Source organism: Salvelinus fontinalis, chromosome 11, assembly GCF_029448725.1.
Source record: "Salvelinus fontinalis isolate EN_2023a chromosome 11, ASM2944872v1, whole genome shotgun sequence".
Lineage (NCBI taxonomy): Eukaryota > Metazoa > Chordata > Actinopteri > Salmoniformes > Salmonidae > Salvelinus > Salvelinus fontinalis.
Window position 1 is genome coordinate 35,800,738 of NC_074675.1, and position 14,600 is coordinate 35,815,337.

Here is a 14,600-nt window from a genome sequence, read left to right on the forward strand (position 1 = left end):
GACCCTCAACCAGAGTACCTCTCAGCGGTGTGTGCTTAGTCCCCTCCTGTACTCCCTGTTCACCCACGACAGTGTGGCCACGTAGGACTCCAACACCATCATCAAGTTTGCTGATGACACACGACAGCGATGAGAAAGCCTACAGCAGGGGTCTCCAACCTTTTCTAGCACGAGAGCTACATTTTAATAATTAAACATCTCTCAAGCTACTAATTTCTTTCCAGGTTTCAAATAGGCACATTCTTCTCTTTTCCTCTCCCCTGCAACTCTTCCCTAAGTCCTTAGTGTACAAGAGTTTTCTGTCAATATACCTGGTAAAATAACAGTTGATAAAAAGCTTAAAGCGGGCCCTATAAACTCTGATTTGTTTTCCAAATTAGGTTTTATATTTTCACAAATTATAATTTCTCTGATTTACTTTCCCTGGTTTTAGATTTTGTTTTGTTTTTCATTCTCACTGTCATTACAATTGTTCATAGAGAAATAACACAATTGGATGTTCTGAGTCAATGTAATGCTAAAATACCTTTTATTTGTCTGGAAGAAAACAAACACATTTTGATTTGGTGTAATTCCCCTTTAATTGTGCATCTGGCCCTTTAATTGCGCATCTAGTGTGCCTTCTAATGTGCCGGTCTAGTAATGGTTCTGTTTTGCTGCTGCTCATTTCATTCAAAGTTTGCAAATAACAAATAATAGATACAAATGATATACCTACTAATGATATAATTCTGTCAGGTACAGTTGCTTGCGGAAGTATTCACCCCCATTTTTCCTATAGTGTTGCCTTACAACCTGGAATTAAAATAGATTTTTTGGGGGGTGTATCATTTGATTTACACTTCCTGCTGGAAGGTGAACCTCCGTCCCAGTCTCAAATCTCTGGAAGACAAACAGGTTTCCCTCAAATTTCCCTATATTTAGCACCATCCATCATTCCTTAAATTCTGACCAGTTTCCCAGTCCTTGCCAATGAAAAACATCCCCACACCATAATGGTGCCACCACCATGCTTCACTATGGGGATGGTGTTCTCTGGGTGATGAGAGGTGTTGGGTTTATGGTAGACATAGCGTTTTCCTTGATGGCCAAAAAGCTACATTTTAGTCTCATCTGACCAGGGTACCTTCTTCCATATGTTTGGAGAGTCTCCTACATGCCTTTTGGCGAACACCAAATGTGTTTGCTTATTTTCTTCTATAAGCAATGGCTTTTTTCTGGCCACTCTTCCGTAAAGCCCACCTCTGTGGAGTATACGGCTTAAAGTGGTCCTATGGACAGATACTCCAATCTCTGCTGTGGAGCTTGCAGCTCCTTCAGTGTTATCTTTGGTCTCTTCGTGGCCTCGAATAATTAATGCCCTCCTTGGATTAGAATGATTTCATTCCAATCCTCCTGGTCCATGAGTTTGTGGGCAGCCTTCTCTTGGCAGGTTTGTTGTGGTGCCATATTCTTTCCCCCAAAAAAATCTATGTTTCGGATATTTTTTTATAACCCAAACCTGATCTGTACTTCTCCACAACTTTGTCCCTGACCTGTTTGGAGAGCTCCTTGGTCTTCATGGTGCCGCTTGCTTGGTGGTGCCCATTGTTAACTGATGTTGCAGACTCTGGGCCCTTTCAGAACAGGTGTATATATACTGAGATCATGTGACAGATCATGCGACACACAGATTGCACATAGGTGGACTAATTATGTGACTTCTGAGGTAATTGGTTGCACCAGATTTTATTTAGGGGCTTCATAGCAAAGGGGGTGAATACATATGCCAAATGACCATCTCTTTCACATATGCGATTCACTTCCCAACGTTCACTAAAAAGAGCCATTCAAAAAGAGCTGTTTGTTTGTGAACGACCCATCACTACTGGCTACATGCGAAGTGATAGACGAACGCCCGCACCACACAGAGAAAAGGGGCAATATTGCTGGAAATTCATTGGCAGATATTGTGTTAGGTTTGGCTTTTTAAGCCAATAGTGGCTATCCTGGGGTGGGATAATGTCAATGTTGCATTTGTTAGATAGTAGCTGGGAGCTTGTGGTGTCTAATATTCATAAGATTTGTTTATGACAGTTTGCATTGGAACACGTAAAAATTGCATGTACTTTCAGAATTGTTTGGCGAGCTACTGGCCTACAGGGAGGTGGTCAGAGACTTAGCAGTGTGATGCCAGGACAACAACCTCTCCCTCAATGTCAATAAGATCAAGGAGCTGATTGTGTACTATAGAAAAAAGAGAGGAGAGCACGCCCCCATCCACATCGACGGGGCTAATGTGGAGCGGGTCGAGAGTGTCACGCCCTGGCCATAGAGAGGCTTTTATTCTCTATTTTGGTTAGGCCAGGGTGTGACTAGGGTGGGCATTCTAGTTTCTTTATTTCAATGTTTTCTGTTTCTATGTTTTGGCCGGTATGGTTCTCAATCAGGGACAGCTGTCTATCATTGTCTCTGATTGGGAATCATACTTAGGCAGCCTGTTTTGCAACCTTAGTTGTGGGTAGTTGTCTGTGTTAGTGGCCTGTATAGCCCTAGTAAGCTTCACGTTCGTTTCTGTTGTTTCTTGTTGGCGACATTCATAATAAAGGGAAATGTACGCTCACCACGCTGCACCTTGGTCCGGTCATTTCCACCCTGACGACGATCGTGACAGAGAGCTTCAAGCTCCTTGGTGTCCACAACACTAAGGACTTAGCATTGTCTACACACACTCACACTGTTATTAAGAGGGCACAGCAGCACCTCTCCCCCCTCAGGAGGCTGAAAAGATTTGGCATGGGACCTCGGATACTCAAAAGGTTCTACGGCTGCACCATCGAGAGCATCTTGACTGGCTGCATCATCGCTTTGTATGTTAACTGCTTGGCATCCAACCGGAAGATGCTACAGAGGGTAAATCGTACAGCCCAGTATATCACTGGTGCCGAGATCCCAGAGGAAGGCCTGAAATATGTCCAAAGTATCCAGCCACCCAAGCCATAGACTGTTCAATCTGTTGGACAGATGCATCGGCTCGCAGACCAACAGGATCTATCCCCAAGCCAACAGCTGGTACGCCCAAGCCATAAGACTGCTAAATAGCCAGACAGCTAAACAGTCAATTAATGGTACACAAACTACTGTATCTGCACTGACCCTATCTTGCACTGAGTCTAAGCACACTCACTAGACTATCTATAAACTATCTATATATATATATATATATATATATATATATATATATATATATATATATATATATATATATATATACCTTTATATAACTAGGCAAGTCAGGGATCCTCCTGTTTTTCAATTTTCGCCTAAATTGACACACCCAAATCTAACTTCCTGTAGCCCAGGACCTGAAGCGAGGTTATGCATATTCTTAATACCATTTGAAAGAAAACACTTTGAAGTTTGTGGAAATGTTAAATGAATGTAGGAGAATATAACACCTACAATCTGGTCAAATATAACACAAAGAAAAAAAACATGCTTTTTTTTGTATTTTTTTAAATGCAAAAGAAAGGCCATAATGCATTACTCCAGCCCAGGTGCAATTTAGATTTTGGCCACTAGATGGCAGCAGTGTATGTGCAAAGTTTTAGACTGATCCAATAAACCATTGTATTTCTGTTCAAAATGTTGTTTCAAGACTGCCCAAATGTGCCTTATTGGTTTATTTATATTTTTTCATGTTCATAACTGTGCACTCTCCTCAAACAGTAGGATGGTATTATTTCACTGTAATAGCTATTGTAAACTGGACAGTGCAGTTAGAATAACAATAATTTAAGCTTTCTGCCAATTTCAGATATGTGTATGTCCTGGGAAATGTTCTTGTTACTTACAACCTCATAATAGTCGCATCAGCCTACGTTAGCTCAACTGTCCCGTGGGGGACCCACCGATCCTGTAGAATATTATGCCTACACCGGCCAAATCAGGACGACGCTGGGCCAATTGTGCACCGCCCTATGGGACTCCCAATCACGGCCGGTTGTGATACAGCCTGGATTGGTGTCTGTAGTGACACCTCTAGCACTGAGATGCAATGCCTTAGACCACTGCACCACTCAGCAGCCCATATATATTTACTCTACACACTCACTCACACACACTACATTGACACTCCCACACAAAACCCACACACATTCACATACACTACATACGCACACACATAACACACACACGCATACTGACACAACACAAACATTACACACGTACACTTCAACACTCATAATTTGATGGTGCTACGCTGTTCTTTATTTCACTTGTATTATTATCGATCCTGATGCCAAGTCACTTTACCATGCCTTCATGTACATATCTACCCTTAAATACCTTGTACCTCTGCACATTGAACTGGTACTGATACTCTCTGTACATAGCTCCATTCTTGTATTTTATTTTATTCCACTTGTGTTAATATTACATGTTTTAACTCTTTATTGTTGGGAACGGCTCGTAAGCAAGCATTTCACGGTAAAGTCTACACCAGTTGTATTCGGTGCATGTGACAAATCAAATTTTATTGATTTGATTTGTTTAGGCACTATGATTTGTTGTCACCCATATGAAATCTTAGTAGAAATATTAGAAACCTCATATGTCACCTGTATGACAAGCAAAAACCCGTGTGGCATCCATTTTGGTAATGTCAAAAAGCTTACATACAACATCAAGTCAAACCATCACCTTGCATAAGAAAAAGAAAGATAAGTGGATTTTCATTCCAATCCTAATCAAGCGGACCTTATTTTAATAATTAGCTGGTTGATAAGCTGAATTAGGTTAGTTACAACTAGGGTTGGAGCGAAAACCTACAGGAGGGTAGCACTCCAGGGTTGGAGAGTCCTGCTCTAAGGAATATCTTTACGCCTGATTTAAGATATCGCAACCCTTCATATACTAGAGATATACCTTTTGCATATCATCGACTTTGGTGAAGTCAAAAAGCTAATAAACAATCTTCCAAACTCCTTGTTTATTAAAAATCCTAACCCTTACGCTTGGAGGTTTTCTTCAATAGAAACCAGCCATACCATAACTAATAATTGGGTCTGTGGAGGAGAAGGAGGGTTGAGGGGAGTGATGATATATCCCTGGAGAACAAGTCCATGAAGAACTGATTGGGAAAATGTTGAACATGTTTCTCTGTCATCTCTTCTAGGACTTGATGGCTTGGCTGAACATACAGTGACCACGCCTGGAGAAAAGATGAGAGGAGAGGAGATGAGAAGAGAGGAGAGGAAAGGAGAGGGGAGGGGAGGAAAGGACAGTAGAAGAGAAGAGAGGAGAATGAAAGGAGGCAATGAGAAGAGAAAAAGAGATGAGAGGAGAGAGTCAAAAAAGTGTTTAGAATGCAACAAGATCTCAAAGTCTCACTTCAGTATTCAACGTTTGTCGAGGGGGGATAAACATCTATGGGTGAAGTGAAAGTAGGTAAGGGTTAATGTTAAAACAGAAAAAGACTTGACGTTTAAGTGAAGGCATTAATTCTGACTGGTTAATGTAAGGGTTATGGTTAAAAAAAGAGTGCCTAGCACAGGGATTGAATCTGTGATACTCAGAGCCAAAGCACACAGTTTAAGCCCTTACACTATACCCATCCACAATGCTCTTGCAAGCCGCGAACCTACTAGATGTAATACAGATTCATGTTGCCCCTAGTGGACGGTATTGAAGGCATCTCCTGATGTCCTGTGGACCTGGATAAAAGCCAAATAGTGAAATCTATCTGGTGTGAATAAATCAATTTCATCCATTTGTAGAATAAGTCAACTTCATCTATCTGTAGAATTAAACAACTTCGGTTCTCTTCAACTGAAAACGATAAAAGGGGAAACAGACATGCAAGGCAATAATGTAACGTTGTCGAATCGTACTCCAACGTTTTGGCCTACGTCATACACTGTAGCTAATGATGGAACATTTTGACCCACAGATGTTGCCTAGGTGTGTGTGTGTGTGTGTGTGTGTGTGTGTGTGTGTGTGTGTGTGTGTGTGTGTGTGTGTGTGTGTGCGTCCGTGTGTGTGTGTGTGCGTCCGTGTGTGTGTGTGTGTGCGTCCGTGTGTGTGTGTGTGTGTGTGCGTGCGTGTCTGCGCGTGTATGTTATTTACCTGCAGATTCCAGTGGAGCATTCGTAGTAGTTCTGACAGTACGCCCCATAGGGTTTAGTACCCATGGTCCTCCACAGCGGGGTCATACGTGCCGTCCTCCTCAGTACCCTCTGCCCCGGACCCAGCTGGAGCTGACCAGAGTTGGGCTGGACGTCCGCAGAAGGATCAGGGCTCGAAGACACCTGAAAAATATACACAGACATAATCAATGAGCTACGGTTGTTCATACCGTTGTTTGTAAAATAAAATATTAAAGAGAGAATAGGGCTGGCAGACAACTGATACAATAGAAAGTCAGGCTGAGTTTACACAGGCAGCCCAATTATGACCTATGGCCAATAATTGGAGGTAGTTGTAATTGTAAAGGACAAATGTTGTAACTTTACTTTACCGTTGATATGTCATCATGTTGACTGTTTCCATTTTCTACATCGGAATGGCTGCAGGTCCAAAGTTCCATAAACTCGCAAGCATGCAAAATAATGAATAGAAGTTACAGTATAGGAAATGTAAAGGTTTTCACTCTTACCTGTTGAGCGAGCACCAGAGACACCAGACACCATGCAAAGGCTGTCCTGCTACTGAAATAGTGGTGATGGTCCTGCATGTTTGACTGATGAACTTGAGGTCCGATGATACAGATAGACAGAGCTAGACACAGGCTAGATGCAGCTAAACACAACTAAAACAGGTAGACAGAGCTCGAGACACAACTAGAGACAGGTAGACAGAGGTGCTATACTGGTCTGGTGAAGCCTAGTCTATGTTCAGTAGTTTTACAGAGTCTGTTTAGTTCTGGCCGGCGTCGTCTCTCTCCTCAACTCAGTCTCAGTTAGCAGTGTCAGCAGAACTAGACTGTTTCTCCTCCTCCTTATACTCTCCCATAAGGTCCTCAGAGAATTGTGTGTGTGTGTGTGTGCGCGCACATGCGTGTCAGCTTATCAGTTTGACTCTCTCTCTCCCTCTCTCTCTCTCTCTCTTTCTCTTTCTGCACTTGGCCTTTTTATTCCCCCTCTATGACATCATGTGTTTGTTCAAAGCTTGAAGATCGTTCTGATCAGCCGTAGCTCTAGACCGTGAGCCAGCAGAACAGCAGTCACACGCACACATACCTGCTGTGCAGACACTGCTAGCATGAACGTGGCGTGTGAACTTGAGATAGGGGAAGGGGGAGGTTGAAGGGGGAGTGTTGAGGCTTAAGAGAGTTTGAGTCCTTCCTTGTCATAAAAGATAAGGCCCTTAAAGGAGGGCGTGTGAAAATGACTGTAAATCAGTGTTAAATTTGGTTGTCTTATAGCACTTTAAAATGTTTAATACAAGTTACAACAGGGAGGCAACCTCCAAGATAGAAGCATAGAAAATGTCTAACTCACTTTCTGTAAGCAAGCCCTTTATCTCACAGCACCAAAGTTCTGTAAACACCCGCCATTCACAATCAGTGTCCTCGGTCCTTTTACCTACAGTCTGGCATGAATCATTATCAACAGATATGAGAACAATCCATAACATTCAGTATCAAGTCTAGTGACCTTCAAACCGTACACAAATGTGTCACAAAATAGAACACAGGAAATAATGTTTATTACAGAAAGGGACAACATGTAAATATAATAGGCATTGTGTCAATTACTCTTAACTGAATATGTACTTTATTCATCTTAAATATCCTCAACAGTAACGGTTTCCATGCAAGCTGATGCAGTTACGCGAAATTACAGGATATTTTATGAGCACATATGGTATAGATTCCTGGAATGTGTGCATCATAAAAGCATGAGTGAGAATCCATGTGAGTCACCACATCTGCATAAAAGTCATGAAGAAATCATGAGGCGAAAATACCTCAGAACTCTTTATTAGAACCGGGTCCGATTCCCAAGCCAAACAAAGGTCCTGACTTTCTGTCTTACTAACTCTGTCATCTGGATCGAACATGGAACATGCTATTATTTGTGTTCGTCAAAGGGAAAATTATTTTACCTTTCACATATGTTGGAACAACACAGATTAATTATTCCAGAACATCAACCCATATAGGCCTGCTATTATGTAACTGGATGTAGCTAGGTTTATCTCTTGCATGTTATTGTTTCAGAAAGAAAAAACACGCAATCACATTGATTTTGACATGCTGAATCTCTTGCAATGACAACAGCATATTTCATTTAAGGAGGCTTCAAATTATTCACTATAATGATAGTCCATAGTTCTGAGTTATATGTTGTAAGTTCTAATTTCTAAGTTAGTTTTTATAAATGTTTTATCATATTTGTTTTTACCCCTTTTTCTCCCCAATTGGTAGTTACAGACATCACAGCTAGCACTGTGATGCAGTGCCTTAGACCTCTGCGCCAATCGGGAGACCCTTTGAGTTCTAATTCCTGATGTCTTTCCCAACTGAAAGTGCTTGATTTGCAAAAACGCACTCAGTAAAGAAGTGACGAATTCGGTACCACTGCAATGTTGGCCTGATTATCGTCAAATGGTTTTTGTTATGCTCTTGGGAGGGATAAATCTAAGGAGTTCAGATTCTTCAGCTGGGGTAGTTTCAACACATCTCTGTTTGAGAGAACGGGAGGAATGGGGACGGAGAGAGAGAGAGGAAAGGAGAGCAAAAGTATAAGAATGAAGAGCAGAGATAATGAAGAGTATGAGGGCACATAAGAGACGAGAGAGAAAATAATGATTTGACACGTGGCTAATAAAGTACTGTTTTGTTCTTAACCCAGATGAGAAAAAAATACAGTTCAATACATTTAAGTCACATAGAATGTATTTGCTAAAATGCATGTAATGGCTTAAAATGCATTCCAGAGATTAATGGACATACAGCACCAGTAAAAAGTTTGGACACACCAACTCAGTATGGGGTTTTTCTTTATTTGTACTGTTTTCTACATTGCAGAATAATAGTGCAGACTGTGAAATAACACATATGGAATCATACAGTAACAAAAAAAGTGTTAAACAAATCAAAACATATTTTATATTTGAGATTCTTCAAAGTAGCCACCCTTTGCCTTGATGACAGCTTTGCACACTCTTGGCCTTCTATCCAGGTAGTCACCTGTAATGCATTTCAATTAACAGGTGTGCCTTGTTAAAAGTTAATTTGTGGAATTTCTTTCCTTCTTAATGCATTTGAGCCAATCAGTTGTGTTGTGATATGGTAGGGGTGGTATACAGAAGATAGCCCTATTTGGTAAAAGTCCATATTATGGCGAGAAAGAGAAACAACAGTCCATCATTACTTTAAGACATGAAGGTCAATCAATGCAGAAAATGTAAAATAACGTTCAACGTTTCTTCAAGTGTAGTTGTAAAAACTATCATGCGCTATGATGAAACTGGCTCTCAATGAGAACCGCCACAGGATCTGCAGCAGAGGATAAGTTCATTAGAGTTAACTGCACCTCAGATTGCAGCCCAAATATATGCTTCACAGAGTTCAAGACACATATGCAAACACACACAGTACAATTCTGTCCCTCATGTGGTGTGTAGACCGGCCTTAATTTGTGTTGAATGGGGCTCATTTATAATTTCCATAAAATACTGTAAAATGTAAAATGTAAAATGTGTCCTTCCAATTTGTTTAGTTCAAAGCAATAAATATCAATAGTGATGTAACGAGTGTGCTGAGAGTCGGGAAGCAAGTTCTGGGAGTGAGTGTTTAAATAAATAAACGTAACATAATACAAAACAAGAAAACACGAACAATGCACATACTTCACAAAGAAACAGAAACAGTAACGCCTAGGGAATGAACCAAAGGGAGTGACATATATAGGGAAGGTAATCAGGCAAGTGATGAAGTCCCGGTGTCCAGGAGTCTGATGATGCGCATGTGCGCGCATGTGCGTGTAACGAAGGTGACAGGTGTACGCCATAACGAGCAGGCTGGTGACCTAGAGGCCGGAGAGGGAGCACACTTGACAGTACCCCCTCCCCGACTCGCGGCTCCGGCCACAGGACACCGACCAAAATGACGATCCCGGGGATCAGGAGCGGACCAGTCACCTCTGCTGAGGCACAGGAAACCTGTCAATCCGGCTGAGAAGTGGGAGCATGGTGACCGAGAGCGCCGGAGAGAGAGCTTACGTGACGGTACACCCTCCCCGACGAGTTCGGTTCGAGCTGTAGGACACCAACCAAAGGGACGATCTTGGGGATCAGGAGCAGACAGGTCACCCCTGTCGCCGACTGGGGCGCGGGAACCTGTTAGTCCGGCTGAGGCAGGGAAGCCTGGCAATCCGGGTGAGGCATGAGAGCCTGACGAGCCGGTGGAAACAGGAGAGCCTGGCGATCCGGCGAAGGCATGAAAGCCCGACGAGCCAGCTGAGGCAGGGGAGCCTGGCGATCCGGCTGAGGCATGAGTGCCTGTTGATCTGGCTGAGGCATGAGAGCCATTAGCGGCTCCCGGACCCGAAGTCATTCCCACTGACACACAAAAAAACAAAAAACACTCCCTTAGGTGAGGCGTTATTTTGTAACGAGTGCGCTGAGTGTCGGGAAGCAATTCAGGGAGTGAGTGTTTTAATAAATAAAGGTAACATAATACGAAACAAGAAAACACGAACAACGCACAGACTTGACACAGAACAAAAACAATAACACCTGGGGAAGGAACCAAAGGGAGTGACATATATAGGGAAGGTAATCAGGCAAGTGATGAAAACCTTTATTTATATTTGTTCAAGATAAAAAATGATTTATTCCACACATGTCTTGATGATAATTGATAATAAAAATGATTAGCGCTTTTATTTATAAATGTGATCTAGCAGAGGTAAATGGCAAATATTAACCTGTATGCTGTTTATACTGCTTGCAATTGATATAAGTCAACATCTAAGTATTAAGTACTAAGTATTTTTATGTAAATGGTTATGGCTGTATTGTTTTATAAACCCAATCATGTTGTGGGTCCATCAGACCCTCGGACATTGGGTGAATTACAAAAACATGAACACCACACAAGGGTTATTAACGTCCTTATAAATCATATTAAATTGAGGCTTCACAAAGACTGTTTAACCCTGTCATGCATCTTGGTACAGATTCAAGGGACCACCCTTACGTAAAAATGTTTTGACGCTTGACTGTAAGTCGCTTTGCATAAAAGCGCCTGCTAAATTTGATATATGATACTGAACAAAATGATAAACCCAACATGCAACAATTTCAATGATTTTACTGAGTTACTGTTCTTCTGGCGCTGACTGAGATGGCCGCCTCGCTTCAAGTTCTCAGGAAACTATGCAGCATTTTGTTTTTTGATGTATTATTTCTTACATTCTTACCCCAGGAAATCTTAAGTTTTATCACATACAGCCGGGAGAAACTATTGGATATAAGAGCAACGTCAACTTACCAACATTAATACCAGGAATACGACATCCCCGAAGTGTATCCTCTGTTTGGTTCACCACCCAAGACAATGGATCGGATCCCAGCCGGCGACCCAAAACAACGGTGCCGCAGGAGGGGCCGAAGGAGCGGTCTTCTGGTCAGGCTCCGTAGACAGGCACATCGCGCACCGCTCCCGAGTTTACTACTCGCCAACGTCCAGTCTTTTGACAACAAGGTAGACGAAATCAAAGCAAGGGTTGCCTTCCAAAGAGACTTCAGAGATTATAATATTCTTTGTTTCACGGAAACGTGAGTCACTCGAGACACGCTATCGAAGTCGGTACAGCTACCTGGTTTCTTCACCGACAGAAACCAACATCTCTCTGGTAAGAAGAAGGGCGGGAGGTTATGCCTTATGATTAACGAGACGTGGTGTGAACATAACAACATACAGGGAACTCAAGTCCTTTTGCTCACCTGACGTAGAATTCCTTACAATCAAATGTCGACCGCATTATCTACCAAGAGAATTCTCTTCAATTATAATCACAGCCGCATATATCCCCCCCAAGCAGACACATCGATGGCAGTGTTCATTGGACTCTATGTAAACTGGAAACCACATATATGCTGAGGCTGCGTTCATTGTAGCTGGGAATATTAACAAGGCAAATCTGAAAACAAGACTCCATAAATTTTATCAGCATATCGAATGCGCTACCTGGGCTGAAAAAATCCTGGACCATTGTTACTCTAACTTCTGCAACGCATACAAAGCCCTGCCCCACCCACCTTTCGGAAAATCTGACCACGACTCCATTTTGTTGCTCCCAGCCTATAGATAGAAACTAAAACAGGAAACGTCCGTGCTCAGGTCTGTTCAACGCTGGTCAGACCAATCTGATTCCACGCTTCAAGATTGCCTACAACAACGATTAAAACCTTCCACAACCAGAAACCGTGGATTGATGGCAGCATTCGTGCAAAACTGAAAGCGCGAACCACTGCTTTTAATCAGGGCAAGGCGACTGGAAACATGACCGAATACAAACAGTGTAGCTATTCCCTCCGCAAGGAAATCAAACAAGCTAAGTGTCAGTATAGAGACAAAATAGAGTCACAATTCTACGGCTCAAACACGAGAGGTATGTGGCAGGGTCTACAGTCAATCACAGACTACAAAAAAGAAAACCAGCCCCGTCGCGGTCCACAATGTCCTGCTCCCAGAAAAACCAAACAACTTCTTTGCTTGCTTTGAGGACAATACAGTGCCACAGACACAGCCCTTTACCAAAACCTAGGGGCTCTCCTTCACCGCAGCCAACGTGAGTAAAGCATTTAAACGTGTTAAACCTCGCAAGGCTGCCGGCACAGACGGCATCCCTAGCCGCGTCCTCAGAGCATGCGCAGACCAGCTGGCTGGTGTGTTTACAGACATATTCAATCAGTCCTTATCCCAGTCTGCTGTTCCCACATGCGTCGAGGGCCACCATTGTTCCTGTTCCCAAGAAAGCTAAGGTAACTGAGCTAAATTACTATCGTAGCACTCACTTCTGTCATCATGAGGTGTATTGAGAGACTAGTCAAGGATCATATCACCTCCACCCTACCTGACACCCTAGACCCACTCTAATTTGCTTACCGCCCCAATAGGTCCACAGACGACGCAATCGCAATCCCACTGCACACTGCCCTAACCCATCTGGACAAGAGGAATACCTATGTAAGAATGCTGTTCATCAACTACAGCTCAGCATTTAACACCATAGTACCCTCCAAACTCGTCATTAAAGCTCGAGGACCTGGGTCTCGACCCCGCCTTGTGCAACTGGGTCCTGAACTTCCTGACGGGCCGCTCCCAGGTGGTGAGGGTAGGAAACAACATCTCCATCCCGCTGATCCTCAACACTGGGGCCCCACAAAAGTGCGGTCTCAGCCCTCTCCTGTACTCCCTGTTCACCCGTGACTGCGTGGCCATGCACGCCTCAAACTCAAACATCAAGTTTGCAGACGACACTACAGTGGTAGGCTTGATTACCAACAACGACGAGACGGCCTACAGGGAGGAGGTGAGGGCCCTTGGAGTGTGGTGTCAGGAAAATAACCTCACACTCAACGTCAACAAAACAAAGGAGATGATCGTGGACTTCAGGAAACAGCAGAGGGAGCACCCCCCTATCGACATCGACGGGACAGTAGTGTGGAAGGTGGAAAGTTTTAAGTTCCTCGAGTGTACACATCATGGCCAAACTGAAATGGTCCACCCACACAGACAGCGTGGTGAAGAAGGCGCAACAGCGACACTTCAACCTCAGGAGGCTGAAGAAATTTGGCTTGTCACCAAAAACACTCACAAACTTTTACAGATGCACAATCGAGAGCATCCTGTTGGGCTGTATCACCGCCTGGTATGGCAACTGCTCAACCCACAAACGTAGGGCTCTCCAGAGGGTAGTGAGGTCTGCACAACGCATCACCGGGGGCAAACTACCTGCCCTCCAGGACACCTATACCATCCGATGTCACAGGAAGGCCAAAAAGATCATCAAGGACAACAACCACCCGAGCCACTGCCTGTTCACCTCGCTATCATCCAGAAGGCGAGGTAAGTACAGGTGCATCAAAGCGGGGACCGAGAAACTGAAAAACAGCTTCTATCTCAAGGCCATCAGACTGTTAAACAGCCATCACTAACATTGAGTGGCTGCTGCCAACATACTGACTCATCTCTATACACTTGAATAATTAAAAATTGGATGTAATAAATGTTTCACTAGTCACTAGTGTGCCACTTTATATAATATGCCACTTTATATAATGTTTACATACCCTACACTACTCATCTCATATGTATATACTGTACTCTATACCATCTGCTGCATCTTGCCTATGCCATTCGTCCATCGTTCATCCATATATATTTTTATGTACATATTCTTTTTCATTCCTTTACACTTGTGTGTATAAGGTAGTTGTTGTGAAATTGTTAGATCACTTGTTAGATATTACTGCATGGTCGGAACTAGAGGCACAAGCATTTCGCTACAATCGCATTAACATCTGCTAATCATGTGTATGTGACAAATAACATTTGATTTGATTTATAATGAAATCAGTCAATTGAAATAAATTCATTACTCCCT

The 14,600-nt window shown here is 42.9% G+C and overlaps 1 protein-coding gene across 2 annotated transcripts; it reads right to left on the bottom strand.

The window, feature by feature from the left end:
- Window positions 1–4,374: 4,374 nt before the first annotated feature.
- On the bottom strand, window positions 4,375–10,089 carry LOC129865635 (liver-expressed antimicrobial peptide 2-like). 2 transcript variants are annotated; one of them, XM_055938561.1, is made up of 3 exons: window positions 6,635–10,089; window positions 6,106–6,287; window positions 4,375–5,191 (listed from the first exon to the last, which is right to left on the bottom strand). In XM_055938561.1, exons 1-3 carry the CDS (start codon window positions 6,710–6,712, stop codon window positions 5,152–5,154), a joined length of 300 nt encoding a protein of 99 aa, XP_055794536.1. In that variant the 5' UTR covers window positions 6,713–10,089; the 3' UTR covers window positions 4,375–5,151. The 2 variants fall into 2 exon arrangements, with proteins under 2 accessions (XP_055794536.1, XP_055794537.1); XM_055938562.1 differs by having other exon boundaries at window positions 6,497–10,089.
- Window positions 10,090–14,600: the final 4,511 nt, after the last annotated feature.